This window comes from Populus alba, chromosome 14, assembly GCF_005239225.2.
Source record: "Populus alba chromosome 14, ASM523922v2, whole genome shotgun sequence".
Lineage (NCBI taxonomy): Eukaryota > Viridiplantae > Streptophyta > Magnoliopsida > Malpighiales > Salicaceae > Populus > Populus alba.
The window spans coordinates 8,696,110-8,713,100 of NC_133297.1; the positions used below are offsets into that span (position 1 = coordinate 8,696,110).

Here is a 16,991-nt window from a genome sequence, read left to right on the forward strand (position 1 = left end):
AAACCAGTCAATCAATAAATCTATTTTAGAATTAAACTAGTTTTCTTAGCTATCATGATGCTGTGTGCCGAATAAAAAACAATTAACTTAAAAAAATTAAAAAATTATTATATTTTAAATAAATAAAAGAAAGCTTAGATAATTGAGTTAAATATTGGTTAATTTAATAATACAATAAAAAAAAGTAAAATAACAACAAAAATAAAAAAAATATTGTCATGAGTAAAGTTAGGGTAACACGTTAAATTTATGATCTAAACATAAAATATATCCAAATTAAATGTTCATCAGAATTAAATGTTTATCATGATGAAAAATAACGTTTGATATCAAAGTTAGATTTTTGAATATTAAAAAGATTGGTTATTTATGAGGAAAAAAAAAATTAAAATGAAAATTTAAAATAAATTTCAAAATTACTAATTATTTCATCTATGTTTTCCACTTCAGTCGTGATAATAAAAAACTATAATTGTCAAGGGAAATAGATAAAAGGAATGTCAGACGGAATTAAAGAGATGGGTAGGTGCTCATTGTTTGATATTTTCAAATTAAAAAGATTAAGAATTACAAGTAAGAGTTTTTCTTGAATCTCCATAACATTCTTCTTCCATTATTCCCAGAATCCACCCCCGTTGACAAGCAGAGAGGACGACTCCCCCCAGCCGCTGTGAAAAAGAAAATGACACGTTTGAAATTAATGTGCTCTCATAAATGCTCTCCAGTAGAGGAGATAGCAGTGACACGCACACAAATTAATGTCCATGTCTGTGTTGTCACCGGTCCGGTCCCTCGCAGATAACACCGGACATCTACCAAAAGCGAATTATTGCTTTTCTGCAGCATGAGCTATGGATTTTTTTTATAAAAAAAAACTAATTCATTTAATCAAATGTCTAACTTGACACGCATAATCATACCTCGCTAATAATTGGCTGCCATGTAAATCTTCCTTAAGAGCTAACCAAGTTAATACCAGCATTTTTATATAGCTACTTGCTATGTAATTACTAATTATATTAATCATAACATCTTATTTGGGATGTTTCGGATGTTCGAGAATAGTAGTGGTTGTTTTTTAAAGTATTTTTTTTTAAATACACTAAAATAATATATTTTTTATTTTTAAAATTTATTTTTGACACCAACACATTAAAACAATTAAAAAACATTAAAAAATAATTTATTTGAGAAAAAAAATTAAAATTTTTTAAAAAACTCTCATTGAAACACCCCTAAGCAATTCTTTGTGCTCTCAATTGTGAATCACTATCCTATGTATAAACACTAATGTATTTCACAATTTATGTATGATGATTGCATGGAGCCACTTGTTTGTCCTTGGCATGTTAATATCAATTATACACTGACTGACCAATTCTCAAGCCTCCCAGAGGAATTCACAGATGACTTCATTGGAGGTAGGTAGGCAGTTAGCCAGCCAGTTAAACTGTACAGAACCCACCCCATCTTGTATTTAATAAACAATAGCCGGATAACCTCCTGAGATGAGTATTTAAGTTTGTTTTTGATAAAATATTAGTTTGAGTTTTATAAATTTTAAAATTATTAAAGATTTATATAATTATTATTTTTTAAGCTAATAAAATTAATCAATATATATTTAAGTTGAGTAAAACATCCACTTTAATTAAAAATAAAATAGATATACATGGACTTTGACTAGAAATTAAAGAGCCGAGGAGTGCACATGGGCTGTCTGTTGCTTAGTTTTATTGTCATCGCATTCCTTTGACCTCCAAGTTCATGACCAGATCAAGAGAAAACATCGCCCACGATCAAAATATACATGAAAATCACTCTCTAGCTCTCAGTTCATTGGTTGATTGTTTGCTTGCTGAGGATATTCAGCATAATAGAACGCATCCCGAAATTTATATTATACTTACTCGTTTTTTTTAATTCATTCTATAAATAAATAAATAAAAAGACATTAAAGGATAGGATCACTAAAGTCACAAGTCTGGTCTATTTTTCATATATATATATATATATATATATATTTCCAGTGGCTTGCCTTGCGCGTATTAAATTAATTGGGTGATAAAAAACAAATATTCTCTAACTTTATGTAAGTTATTATTGGTCCAATTTCGGCATCCTTCGAATAATAATAAACCTGCTCCACACACATGCTAGGAGCAACCTAGTCTGGGGACCATCGTAATTTTTTTTTATTTTTTTTGGAACAGATTGAAAATAAAATCATTATGTTAAAAATACTCGCATCATCTCGTTGTATTTAGTGGAATAATTCTAATTATAAAATATAGCGATTAATAAAGCACTAATAGTAAGCTTCATATGTCACGCGTATGAATGTATATATTAAAGTTCATGTGATTTCTATTTTCATTTATTTTTTTTGGTAAGGACCATTTGAAAACACAATCTAATCCATATTTTTAAAAAAATCAAATTTTTTTTACTAAAAAAATAATATATTTTATGTTTTCATATCGTTGTATATTAATATTAAAAATAATTTTTTTAAAAAAATATATTATTTTAATATATTTTTAAATAAAAATATTTTAAATTATAACTGTAACCACATACATTCCATTAATAAATGAAGCGACGGGCGCTGTGACCTGTCACTCGTATCTTAGTTAAAAAAATAAAAAATAAAAGAAAAAAAGAAGGCCCTTGTAGCTGAATGAGTGGACATCAGTTCAGGTCCAAATCGACCTCATTAATGGGCTTCAGAGAAAATCGTGGGCTTGTCTTTATTTGACCCAATCCATAGCTCTTTGTCCAAAGAAAACAAAAGAAGGCAACTAAACCTCTTGCCTTAACCCCAATCAAACAAAAAACAAGAACCCGTGCTTGAACAATCATGCGAAACAGAAACAGAGCTCCAAAAAATTCAGTTACTCAGGAGAAAGTGTAAGTTGGTTCCTTTTATTTTGTTGATTTCTTTTTCTGGGTTTTTTTAATTCTTTCTGTTTTCTGTTTATATGGTGGGTGCTTGATTGTGTATGTAGTAGTAGTGGTAGTTACTATGAAGGGGAACGTCTTGCTCGTTTGCTCAAATCAATTCACAAGTAAACATTACTCACTCTTTTCCAGTTTTTTCTTTTCTTTTTATCATTAATGAATCAATAATTAATGTTTTTTTTTTTTTAAATGGTAACAGAGAAATAGAATCAACAAAAACTTTGGAAGGAAACTCGCTTCCCGAGAAATTTTGGTTCAAGGTAATCACTTATACAGCATTTACTTTGATGTTCTTTTATGCTTTTAGTTTAGCTGTGTGATGTATTGTAATTAACATGGATGGTGGTGGTGGTGGTGTCTTTTTGTAGCAACAATTTGCAATTGGGGTCAATGAAGTTACTCGTGTTCTTGAACGTATGTCGCCTGTGTCCGAGAGTGGAAGCTCCCTTCAACGGTCTCATATGTGCAACAATCACAAAGGGCCTTCTGTTCACCTTCAGGTTTTTGTTTTGTACTTAAAATAATTGCTTCAAGTGATTTGTAGAATTCTGGTTTCTGGTTTTCGTGTTCAATCAATAATTTGAATCCTGGGTTTGTAGATGACGGGACTCGTGAAATGCAAGATGTGAATTGTATATTATAATCTCTTCTATGTTATGCTAGCTGCTGCTAGAATGAAAGCAAACTTGCTTGTAGCACCTTTTTGCTTTTTTGTTTGATGTAGATATTCATTGAAGGGAGAATTTTGAAGGATCTAAACCATAGTTGTCATAATGCCTTTCATATTACAAGGACAATTTTCCAAAGTTTTCTTTTCTTTCCTTTCTTTTATTATGTTTTTGTATGGCATTTAATCAATTTTTATGACTCGGAACTCTATCCTTTGATTTGTGGATGTTTAGGAAAGATTGAAAATAGTGAATCTCTAATCGTGTGTGCAGGCCATATTAATAGCTTCTGATTGCAACCCAAAATGGCTAACAAGACATCTACCAAGTTTGTCTTCGTCAAGGAAGGTGCCACTGATCTTTGTCAAAGATAAACGAGGAGGATCCTTGAGATTAGGTGAACTTGTTAAGCTAAAAACTGCGATTGCCATTGGAGTGAAAGTAAGTGCTATCTTTTGCAGATCGCATATTTTGCATTCCTGCCAAAGTAATTCTGCTTGGGAATATTATTCGGATTTTAATTGATGGTTTTATTTCATGTAGGCTAGAGGAAATGCTATCAATGAAATTGTAGAGGGAATTCTTTGCGGAAATGAAACAAACCTTGATACAGATTGCTAAAATTGAATGAGACGCCTTCCACGCCCTGTCAATGAGCTTGCTGTTTGTACAGCCGTGCATTAAGTCAGGGTAGAAGGGCGGGAACAATAGAACTGAATTGGGAATGAGCTACTGCTATCACAAAGTTTGGCTTATGGACATTTTATAATTTTAGGCGAATGTTTTCTCTCCCAAGATAATGAACAAGGTTGGCAATCGTTGTCCATGCTTCTTGACGTGCTTGCAGAAGAAACCTTGAGACAAAGGCTTCACTTGGTCACTTTGCTTACTATTTCGCACAATCCTTTGTCGGACACTTCAACATGTCTAGTGTTAGATCAAATTACAATCGATCCAGCATGCACTTTGAGTGCACGAGTCGACTTTCCACTAGATATGGTAGTTTTATGTACATGTCCTCTTTTATCCTAGGCAGTTTTCGCAATTACATGTTTATGTTATGTTCCTTGTTCCAGCACCGCTCTCTAGCACTTACACATGCACGGACAGTCGATAGCTATCAATCGCCACTACGAAAGCATATCCCAACATTACAATGATGTGATAGCAGCCAACACGCTCTACCGCTTTAGTGGCAAAGGCGTCCAACGGTCTTCTTCTCTCCTTCGGAGAATTTTGGTTCTATCTTGATCTTGTGCTTCTTGTTGAAAAGCATCCGAGTCAAAATAAAGATGATTGCAGGTAAGGCAAAACTTTAAAACATCCTAGTATAGCATATCATGACTAACAATGGTGGAAATTAATTAGCTTTGATCAGAAAAGTGATAGCGATCAAAGAGGACGTATGCAATTCATGTTCGATTCATTTCGCCTCGTCACAAAAGAAACGGATTAAAATAAAATTCAGCTCTAGTTAGTGTCACAATTCCTCCCTCGTTTAAATCGTGTGGTGTGGTTCCTCTATGGTACAATTAAATATACGTTCACTTTTTTTCACAGTATGTGCACGAATCAGGTTTACAACGAATGATTTCAAGCTCCTATCACTGTTTGAGAAGAAGATGTTGTACGTATTGTTCATATCCTTCAAATTCTGGCCGAAATCCTTTCTTGATATAGGCCTTATGCACTAGCCTGAGGGCTGGCAGCTGATGACGGCTCCGTGGTGCCAACTGGATTGGGTTTTTTCTTACCACCCCTACCATTTCTGACAACTTTGGTTGATTTGTCATTCTGGCTTTGTTCCTGGTCTTTCTTTACCATCACAGGTTGGAACTGCCAAAAAGAAGAGTAGCAGAAACACATGCACGTTATTAAGAAGAAATAGCACGTTCTTAAACATCCAAGGATGCAGTAATTTAGTACAGACCTGATATATGGAGTATATAACATTTCTTCTTATCTGAGCCATCATCTCCAGGAACAGATTGTAGCCTTCAAGCTTGTACTCAATAAGAGGATCGCGCTGTGCATAGCCACGTAAGCCTACAGCTTGCTGAACGAACTTGATTGCTTGTAAATGTTCCTTCCACAAGCGGTCAATATTGCTCAAAATCAAGAACCTCTCAGCTTCCTTCATCAAGCCGGGCGCTTCTTTCTCCACAATATCCTTGTAGCACAGGTTAAACAGGAAGATAAATACAAAATTCATGTAGTATGTCTCTAGGTATTTTAGAAAATCGAAGTGCTGCACTTTGCCACAGCACACACTTAGTGATGCTAAGCAAAAACAAATAATCTACACTCAAAGTTTCCAGCTTATGCTGGAGATCTCCCAGGGTAAACCTCCAAGCACCACCCAAACATCCAGAAACTCTTCTTGCAATGAATAGCAAAGAGCAAGGTTAGGTTAACAGTTGCTAGACTGATGGGTTGCTTTTAGGCAGGATTTGGGCCACATAGTTCAGCCATGGCTATATGTATTAGACTTATTAGGATTCATTGAAGATCTTCTCTTGTTTGACCATTTTAAGGAGTACGGCCTAGATGAGGAAGGATTTCGTGATAAAAAGGAAAAGCCATCTGAGCCAACAAGACTTTACTAACCCTTTTCTGTAAATATGCTTCACGACCACGAAGACGAAGGTAATCCTGCAAATCTTCATAACTTGAACACTTACTTCGCAGCAAATCTGGAGTCAAATCATTTAGCAAATAGCAGTACCTAAAATTACAGTAATACATGTCAGAAAAAATTATTTTGGAGAGACATTAAACGAAAGGGAGATCCGCTATATTGAGATCTTATCCGTGGGTGCCTCTTTGTTTAATCTACATGTATGATTGATCTGATTGTGAGCATGTTACTTTCAACACAAACAGAAATAGTTCTGATTCATCAAAAATCCATACAGAATTTGAGTTTCAATCTCGACAAGAATTAAGCAAAGAGAATGAAGGAAGCCTCTTACTGCTGAACTTTTGCAATAAGCTTTTCAAGATCCCAACTTCCCACCGGAGCATCAGAACCAATATTCGCCTACTCATACATTTAAAATAACAATAGTCTCAGTAATACTCAAAACCTGAGGGAAAAACAGATACGATGTGACCAATGAAGTTCTCAAACAGGTTACCTCTAAGATGTCATCCATTGTCAGTTCAGCATATTCAATAATAAGAGACTGGAGGTTGTCAGATTCAAGGGCTCGCCTTCTCTCAGAATAAACACGGTCTCTCTGGCTGTTCAGGACTTCATCATATTCAAATAGTTGCTTCCTGATATCAAAAAAATAGTTCTCCACTTTCCTCTGAGCTTCATCAAGTGATTTCGTCAACATATTGGACTCAATTGGTAGGTCTTCAACTCTAAAAGCTCTCATCAGACCCTGAGTGGCAATGTTGAGAATGTTTTAACAGGCATATCTAGGGGAGCACTAACAACTAGACAACGAACAACAACCACAGGTCAAACCTGGATTCGGTCTCCTCCAAAAATCCTAAAGAGGTTATCTTCAAGACTTAGGAAGAAGCGGGAACTTCCAGGATCCCCTTGGCGACCACTTCGACCACGAAGCTGCCATATACAACATTCAAGTTCTGGTTTAATACATTCTAAATTTACACATAACATGTATTGTAGAAAGAAGATTTTTCATTTTAAAAGAAAATATGAAAGGAGAACTAAGTTTAAAAAAAATAATCAAATTTAACCTGATTATCAATCCGGCGGGATTCATGCCTTTCTGTTCCCACCACATGTAATCCACCAGCAGACACAACCTGCAGTATGCAGACATAAATTAAGTTGCAAGTAACACTAACCTGTAAAATTCAGGGACAATTTTACTTTTGGGAACTAAGCTAACCTTCTTCCTTTCTTCCTCAGTGTACTCCTTAAATTCTTTAACAATTTCTAAAAATGCACTACGCAACTTGGCTATGACTTCATCCTGAGCAGGGCCCTAAAACAGAAAAGTTATGACACTCATGAGCTGTATGCATTTGGAGGATAATATTTTTAAATAAAAAAACAGAAGGAAAATAGCATGGTATAGTTATCACAAAAAATGCTGAGCATTTGGAATAAAATTTAACGGTCTGTCAAATTGATTTGCAAATGTAAAATTTATTCTCTATCTATCATACCTTTTCACAGGAGTACGATAGACGCTCCTCTGCTTCAAGCTCAGTTAATGATCTTTGGCCCCAAGATCCTACAGCCAATTGTACTGCTTCCTCAGCCAATTTAGTATTCTCATTGGATAGTTTGCATGGAAATAAACTTTCATTCACCTGATATATTGCAAATAACAAGTCCCATACAGATGAGACATATAACACTATAACACCACAAACATCATTTTAACCCAGTATGTGCTCATAGGCAAAGCCGATTTCTATGTCAATAAAAAGACAAATCAAACCTTCCATGTCTTCTGAGGAAGGGATTTCTTAACTGATACAAAAACTCCTTCAGCTGGCCTAACAACTCTGCAATATTTATATCACATTAAAGATACTTTAACCAACATAAATTGCAATAGGTGTGCATATCATTTTAATAGATCCTCTTTCAGATTGTGGTATTCAACACATGCTAGCGCTGGAGATGAACAAGAAGCCCTTTGTAGCCCCTGTAGTAGATTCCTTAAATTCAATAATGAGAAGCATTGCCTAGTGCAAATGGCTTCTCTTTTACTAATGCATGTTACTCTTATACTTCAGAGTAAGAAAAGGTGAGCCAACATAATTTAAGCTAACAGATTTTCAAAAATGTATTTGATGGTGTTACACCAGTTTAAGTCTCCATATTTGAGTGTCTACATGTTATCTTAAATTCTTTAGGCATTATTCATCTCTAGTTTTTTTAATAAGCATCAGGAAAAATAAGTTAAAGTGGAAATATGAGTAACAATAAGTTAACAGTTCTAACCACTTGGAAACTGGGCTGCAGATATGTATGAGGTTTTTTTTCTTTTTTAGTGGTGCGTATATGCATGGTTTGAAAAAAAAGATACCTTGGCATAAGCATCTCACGTAGCTTCAACCTGGCCATAAATTCTGCATTTCCACCGAGAATTATATCTGTTCCACGACCTGCCATATTTGTAGCGATTGTCACTGCTCCTACACGGCCACTCTGTGCCACAATTTCCGCTTCTCTCTCTACATTCTCTGGTTTTGCATTGAGAACCTTGAGGAGAAATATTTTTGTTAAAATTCCTCACCCAGAGAAAATTTATCCAATAGGTCCGTTTGTGCTTCCTTCAAACTTGGTCACAAAAGGCATGCGTAGAGAAAAAGAACATATTCACCAGGGAAGAGAAAAAAATAGGTAGCAAAATAACACAAGCAACTTCATTTCTTATATATTTGTTTGTCTGAAATTCACTTTCATGTTAAATTAACCTAATTCTACTTTTATTCCTCCAGGTGAGTGGATGCCTCACCTCATGCGGAATTCCAGCTTCTAGCAACTGTCCTGCTAGTGCATCACTCTGCTCAACACTTGTTGTACCAACAAGGACGGGTCGACCTGTCTTGTTCATTCTAGAAATTTCTACAACAACTGCTCGCCATTTTCCAGAAGTTGCCCTGAAAACTACATCGGACTCGTCCTGAGGAGGAATTGAGAAGATGTTGGTGTTGGTGAGCATCAAGCTATCTAAGCAAGTTGTGCATTAAGTTAACTGTGCACAGGTGCTGAACAACTCATAGACTTCCTATGTTCCAATAAGAATGATAAAATCATCCCTCCTTTCACATATTGTTATTAATTTACACTGGAAAATAAAAAAATAGTTACAAAACTATACATCATCTTCCACGTCTGCTGTCTTCAATTATTGCTGTGACAGCAACCAGCATGATTCTAGAAATATAAATATGGATAGAATGCTAAAACATACCTTTCTCATCATGGGCTTGTTTGTAGGCACAATTGTAACTTTAAGTTTGTAAATACTTTCAAACTCTGTACTTTCAGTTGCTGCAGTGCCAGTCATTCCACAAAGTTTTGGGAACTGCAGCAGTGCATATGATGAGAATTAAGAGGTTAAGAAAGAACAAATTTCAAAAACTGTTTCATACAGTCAGCAGAGAAATGACCTGGAGAAAGAAGTTCTGGTAGCTGATTGATGCCAGGGTTACAGTTTCATTTTGAATTGGCAAACCTTCCTTTGCTTCAACTGCTTGGTGAAGTCCATCACTCCATCTCCTCCCCTTACAGAAAAATCAAAAATAATGTTTTCCTTTAGTCATTTATAGTTAAATACTATATTTTCATAATTAAATTCATCTGATAGATAAACAATCAAATCAAACTACTTCTAACAGTAACCTTTACTGCTTAGGTAAACAAGATCACCTGCATAACTCGACCAGTAAACTCATCCACGATAAGCACCTCTTTGCCACGTATGATATAGTTGACATCTCTAAGAAATAGTTCTTTTGCTTTTATTGCATTCAGAATATACGAAGCCCACTGTTCTCGAGGATCATACAAATCCTTCACATCCAAAATCTCTTCAGTATCCCCATAACCCTGTTCTGTAAGGAGCACTGTTTTCTGCTTTTCATCCACCTGCAAAAATAGCCTGGGTAAGGAAAATAACTAGAAAAAAATTGCCTTTCATCACCATCAGAATCTGCACAGCTACTGTTTCAGGTTATTGAAAACTTGAAATTATTTTGACTCGTGAAGAAGTTTAAAATTCTCTCATTCTCAATCAATGATGTTCCACGCACAAGAATCAATGATTACAATATTTTCACATGTGATGTTGCATATTTTTTCATGATCTCCTTTTTCTTTTGTTTTCCTTTTCATTATCTTGATAAAGGGTTGACCCAGTAATGAGTCTCTTCCTTAATTATTCCACCAATTGATCCATCTCACTTTCCAGAATAATATACCAGTTGTAAGTTATAAAGCCATGTCTCCTGGACATAGGCACTGGACACAATCATGCAGCAATTTGATATTTTAAAGGTGTGTAGTAATTTTTCTTCTCATCCTTTGAATAAAACTGATAAAGATCACCATTTCAACCTGGCTATAGTTCGGATGATAATTGTGAGAAGGCAAAACTGAAAACATGAAAGAAGAAAGAAACCAAAATATTTAGATTTAAGATTTGATCTTTCACACGATTTGATGAAGATTTTTCATCCTATTATTTCATTTTATTTTTTGATGATCAATATCAGCCGTGCATCCAAGACAACCCACCTCCCAGCAAAAAAAATAAATAAATACAGAAAAGCCCCTTGCTGACCACTTGTTCCACGTCCAGTCATTCTAGAAAGACTTTCAGTATAGCTATGACTAATCAGCCAGTCCTGAGAAACATACAAGGAAGGACAATTTATATCTACACATCGAATATTCCAAGCATGAGATGCACCCAGCCTATAGCTTCTAGTCCTATACTGCCTCGTCTTAGAAAATTCCTTAATAAGATAAATGTTAAAAAGTGGCTATGACATATTTGTAAGTATTTGTTACATGTCAGGTGCCTGAAGCCATTTTATTTACAACTCCCTGTAATGGCTCAGTCCAATTTTTCAAGAGCCACAACACAAAACTGTGATTGTATACTGTGCACTTCGAGTAAGCAATAAAAGCAAATCACTTAACCTTTTCAAAACTTTGAGTTTTTTTACAGTAAACAATAACAAAAACTAAAAAAAAAAATGAACAAATATTCTGTTTCTGTTTTAAGAAGATAAAAAAAAAAAAGAGGAGCTGCAAAGGATACCAAATGGCAGCAAAAACTCCAGCGGGAAAACTAGTTATTAAAACAGAGTCTTACAGTGTAATGTATGTCTCGTTCAAAGGCTGTAGCAATTTTTGCAGCTTTATAATACCGATCACTTGGTTTTTCTGCTGGTCCAGATATAATGAGAGGGGTCCTTGCTTCATCAATAAGGATGGAATCAACCTCGTCAATTACACAGTAATTGAAATCCCTCAAGACGAGCTCCTCAACAGTCTGTACTTTCCAAAAATAGTCAGCTTTGTTAATAAAAAAACGCATTCAGCTAGGAAAGAAATGATACCTACAAAGCTTCACTGCACAAAATCAAAGTATTGATAATAGAATAATCTAGAACTAATTATAACATAAAGAAACAATTACTTTCCATGGCAAGATTATCTCTCAAGTAGTCAAAACCAAGCTCACTGTTGGTAACATATGTGATGTCACACATGTAATTCTCTCTTCTTTGTTCACTTGTCATATTCTCTGCCAATGAAAACAAACATTTATGTTATCCTGACAATCAAATTCACAAGCTAAAATGAAGAAGCAATACCCAGAGACTAAAAAAAGGAAGATGACTCAAGCTTCCAAGTACAAGAAGAGAACAACAGATGCAAATACAGTACACCTCCTCGTATAGGCAGGCAGGATTAATTGAAAACAGTTAAAAAATCAAGACCTGAGCCATGCCCATTCCTTCATGTAAGAATGAAAAGTGCATAATCTAGACATACACACACACACACACACATAAGTGCACGTGCTTGTGTAGTAAAGGAAATGGAACATGTAGTAAACACATGTAAAAGTATGTGACATACGTTGGATTAGGCCAACCTTCAATCCAAGGAAACGGGGAACTTGACCAACCCATTCACAATCTCTCCGAGCTAAATAATCATTGACCGTAACAATATGAACTCCTTTCCCACTTAATGCATTCAAATAAGCTGGCAAAATGGCAACAAGCGTCTTTCCTTCTCCAGTCCTCATTTCAGCTATTTCCCCCTTATGAAGAACCATGCCCCCTGCATGACAAGATTACGAAACCATGTTCACAACAAGATTACTTCCCACGTAGCCTAATAGTTTGGTGGAGCAAACCCCAATGCACAGAACCTTTCCACCGTTTGCACATATAAAACTCAAAGAAATTAAACACAATACACGCATAATAGTTTACCTATCAGTTGCACATCAAACGGGCGGAGACCAATAACCCTTTTGGAAGCCTCTCTCACTACAGCAAATGCTTCCTGCAATACAGGCACTTTTATGGTCATAGTAATAAGATAAGCTATGCCACTAGAACTACTTACCAACGGATAAAAACAACGACCAAGTAAAGAGCTTCATTTACTCATGTACCAAACATTTAACTTCCGCAATTCTAGTGCATTGAGTTATAGCCAGTTTCTACCCACCCCATTTCAAAATTCCAAAACAACTCAAGGATTAAATTTAAACAAGTTTATAAAGCAAGAAATTGAATGGAAAAAAAAATCTCTTACAGGTAAAAGGGAATCCAAAGATTCACCGAGTTGGGCACGCTCCTTTAAAGCAGCAGTCTTGTCTCTCAATTGAGAATCAGACAATGCAGACATCTCAGCTTCCAATTGATTGATCAAACTCACAATTGGAGCATACTGTTTCCTAGTGGACTCACCTGTATCCGTCCCTTTAAAAATCCCACCTAGCAAACCTCCTAATGAAGCCACTGCACACATTTTCCTCCTTGTATTACTTACCAATCTAGACGTCTTGGCTCCATAATTTAACATATTTAGGGACTTTTCACCAAAAAATGAAGAGCACGGATTGGTCTTTTTGTAAAAATCTTGATGGGGTAGTAGTAGAGAATTAGAAGGGAAAGATGAGATAGAAGTAGAGTGCTTCACTAGAGGTGGTGCGGCCATTGTTTTTAAGGGTGAAAATAGAAAATCAGACGCAAAAACAAGATGGGAGTTATTACAGAGTGGGGTTTATATAGTTGGAGGAAGTGGTGAGAAGGGAACTATTATCGTAAACATGTTTCAGTTAAGAAGGAGAGAGTGTCTGTTTTTGTTTTTGTTTCTGTCTCTGCTCATGGGAGATTGAAGAGAGAGGGTAGGGGGAGGGGATAAGGTAAGCTAAAAGCGAGAGAAATCATGACAAGTGGGGGAAATCTCGCTTGTTTTTTTTTAAAAAAAATAACACATGGAAGGGAACCACGGTGGACGACTGGCTTAAATTCTAGCAAACAAAATTTTTAATTTTTAATTTTGTTTTAAAAGCGGTTTGAAAAAGTTATATTTTTAAAAAATGACTTTTTTATTTTTATTTAAAATTAAATTTTTTTATATTTTAAAATTATGCAAAAAAATATATACTTTAAAAACCACAATGGTTTGTGCACTCTCAATCACCTTAACTTCACATTTATGTTTTTCAAATATATTTGAGCACTTTTTTCTTATTAAAATAAAAAAACATGTATATTAAACCTTTTGAGTTCAATGAAAAATTTATAATATTAATATTGAAATATCTTATTAATTATAAAATATAATATAATAGCAATTTTGTTAATAAATCATTATTTTTATCGATTTTTTTTTTATGTGTCAGCGATATAATAAACCAACGTAAGTTTTTTGTAATTATCCCCAATCATAATTATCTGCGTATTGATCAAAACCAATTTACTTCTCAAATGATTTTACAAACAATGCTCATTATCAACTTAATATTTTAAAAAATAATTATAAACTCTTTGAACCCATGATTTGAAATTTTAGAGTAGTTAATTAAGTTACAACATGATGAGATAAGTTCTTATGGTATAAAAAAATGTACTTTAATATTTTTTTTCACATTTTTCTAGTAATTTTTCCAAATCCATGGTCATGAACCGTCACAACTCTCCGACTATAAATATATCTTAAAGCGGTTTTTTTGATCCAGTTAGTGATAAAAATTAATATCTTACATTTAATATATACATAACATGAATATATTGCACTGATGGTATATATATATATATATATATATAAAATTATGCCCTTCTTATAATAATAATAATAATAATAATAATAATAATAAAACTCTGAGAGGTGTAACTCAACCGGTCAGGTTTTAGATTTGCTCTCTAGAGATCACTAGTTCGAGTCTCATAAATCTCTGAGCTATTAAAGTCTTACATGATCGTTAACTTTAGAATCCGTGAAATTAATCGAGATACACGCAAGTTGGCCGGACACTCATGTTAAAAAAAAAGAAGAAGAAGAAAAGGCATGTGTTTTTTTTTTATTTTAGAAAAGATAAAAAGAAATAACTTAAATGATAAAAAAAAAAAAATACAATTTCAGTGTCTAACTTTAAATTTATGTTATGTGTGAATGGCTTACAATTTTATTTTTTTTATTTGAGTTAACAACATTTGATTTTATTTTTTTTTTCTATTTGAGTGCATTCCATTATTTAAGATTTTTAAATACCTAAATGGATGATATTAACTACCACATGACCATTTATTTAATATTAATACTAAGCAAAGAATGGATCTCGCTCAAATTTATCAAGAATAATAAATATTGATTTTATACTAACTACGCGTGCTTTTATTACCTAAAAAATTAAATGGTCGGGTGTTTTTAGTGTAGTTCAATTCATTATAAAAATGTCTTGGACTACAATAAAATTATCTTTATACCTTTTGGTTCAAAGAAATTAAATCTCTTGAATTGGGTGTTTTAAGGTTTTTAAATTTAACAATAACAATATATATTTGCTCTTATAATAAAAAAATTATCATGCTGCTAGATAAGAATGTTTTAAGATTTTCAAATTTTAGTATATGATGCAATTACATCTTTAACTTTGAAAAAAACAAAACATAAGCTTAGCATTTAGGAGTATTTTTTATATTTTTATATGAGTATTTTGTGTGATTATTGAGGATGTGGGGGGCATTTTAGTATTTTGTTCAAATTTTTTAATGCTAAAAATTGTTGGAGCATGCTTGACATACCCCAGCACATATGTGTGCCACCTAATGGATGTAACTTGCCTTTAATCGTCTCCTTAAATACGTCGTTGTGTTCTCTTTCATTTAGAGTGGCGTGTGGCAATTTATAATGATCGGATCGTCGTCAGTAGTCGTTTGATTTTTTCTATTTCTTTTTTCTCTCCTAACATATTATGCACACCATTATCCTTTTTGTTTCTTAATTTTCAATTAAAATCCTCATTTTATTAATTTTTTTTTATTTCATTCCTTTTTCCATTTATAGAAGTTTTTGTTTTTTTCAATTTAGTCATTCAATTGCAATTTCTCATATGTTTTGTTTTTTGTTTTGGTCCTTAATTTTAAAAATTTCTAATTTTATCCTTGGCACTTTTGTTGAAGTTTTTTTTTTTTTTTCCTTTCAATTCCATCATAAAATCAAATTTTTCATTGTTTTATTTTTTTCAGTTTGACCCTTATTTTGTTGATTTTTTTTTATAAAAGTTATTTTTCAATTCAATTAAACCCTCCAATTGAAAATTTTAATCCCTTTAATTATTATTATTTTTCATCCTTTTGTGTAATTAATTTTTTTTCCCTGGTTTCATCTTTCAACATTTAATTTGTAAGGAATTCAATTTCATATGATTTTATTGTTCTGCATTAGTTTTTTTTTATATTGGTTTTATGATTATCATCAAGATTTTTCTATAAGTTTATCCCGGTTTCTTAACCTAGATCATGATTTTTGCATGCCTTTTTTAATATAAGGTTTTTAGTTGTTTTGTTTCTATTTTATTTTTCAATGTAAAATTCTAATTCATCTATATTTTGTTTTTATACAAATGAAGTTTATTTTTCAAAATAAGACATTCATTTAAAATTATATTCTTGATGCATTCAACCTTGCGTAATATTTTTTATAGCATGGGTTTATTTAGTCATATTCATCTATGTTTATCTTTTAAGTTATAGGTTTTTTAGGTTGTGGACTTTTATTTTATTTATTTAAATAAATAAGTTCAATAAACACAATAAGATGTATATCTTATTTTATGTTAAGGAATGTCTTAACCTAACTTGCATAAGCTTTTCAATTTATACTTGTAATTTTTTTATGTAAAAAAAACACATTGAAGCAACTTAGATACCATGTATTTTTTTGAAAAAAAAATATAGAACCTGCTACGAGCACGAGTTAAATGGCTAGTAGATTATTTGAAACCAAGTGTGGAATAATATATCGAAAACTTAATGAGTTGTGTCATGACCCTTTTTAACCCCCAAATTTTTTATGTGTTTTCAAAAATTAGATATTTAGTTTGATTTGATTTTTGATAATTAATTTAATTGTTTTCATGATAATAATAAAAAAAAAATGAAGAAGAAAAAAGAAAAAAAAGGTTTAGGGGTGAAATAAGAATAAATAGAGAACAAGTATTAACTAACAAGATGAGAGATTGTGCACACAAAAAATTAGATAGGAGGATCAAGCAAATTTGAAAAATTATTGAAAAATATTCCACATGTTAAGAAGGGGAAATTTAATTAATTGGGAATCAATGGTCAAGAAGGAAACAATATAATTGCCTAACATTATTTTTT

General features: G+C 33.1%; 2 protein-coding genes across 4 annotated transcripts; one reads left to right on the forward strand and one right to left on the reverse strand.

Moving 5' to 3' along the window:
- The first annotated feature begins 2,807 nt into the window (after positions 1-2,807).
- LOC118041130 (uncharacterized) lies at positions 2,808-4,704 on the forward strand. 2 transcript variants are annotated; one of them, XM_035048286.2, is made up of 6 exons: positions 2,808-2,910; positions 3,012-3,068; positions 3,161-3,221; positions 3,330-3,461; positions 3,903-4,070; positions 4,173-4,704. In XM_035048286.2, the coding sequence occupies exons 1-6, from the start codon at positions 2,861-2,863 to the stop codon at positions 4,248-4,250; spliced, it is 546 nt and encodes a 181-aa protein (XP_034904177.1). In that variant the 5' UTR covers positions 2,808-2,860; the 3' UTR covers positions 4,251-4,704. The 2 variants fall into 2 exon arrangements, with proteins under 2 accessions (XP_034904177.1, XP_034904176.1); XM_035048285.2 differs by having other exon boundaries at positions 2,821-2,910; positions 3,009-3,068.
- Positions 4,705-5,062: 358 nt separating this feature from the next.
- On the reverse strand, positions 5,063-13,547 carry LOC118041129 (protein translocase subunit SECA1, chloroplastic). Of its 2 annotated transcripts, none has more exons than XM_035048283.2 (20): positions 12,913-13,547; positions 12,585-12,657; positions 12,223-12,429; positions 11,781-11,884; positions 11,450-11,629; positions 10,000-10,218; positions 9,741-9,854; positions 9,542-9,655; positions 9,083-9,250; positions 8,651-8,826; positions 8,057-8,123; positions 7,779-7,925; positions 7,499-7,594; positions 7,344-7,412; positions 7,105-7,206; positions 6,767-7,018; positions 6,602-6,669; positions 6,237-6,354; positions 5,560-5,799; positions 5,063-5,465 (listed from the first exon to the last, which is right to left on the reverse strand). In XM_035048283.2, exons 1-20 carry the CDS (start codon positions 13,315-13,317, stop codon positions 5,313-5,315), a joined length of 3,072 nt encoding a protein of 1,023 aa, XP_034904174.1. In that variant the 5' UTR covers positions 13,318-13,547; the 3' UTR covers positions 5,063-5,312. The 2 variants fall into 2 exon arrangements, with proteins under 2 accessions (XP_034904174.1, XP_034904175.1); XM_035048284.2 differs by having other exon boundaries at positions 12,585-12,671; positions 12,913-13,053.
- Positions 13,548-16,991: the final 3,444 nt, after the last annotated feature.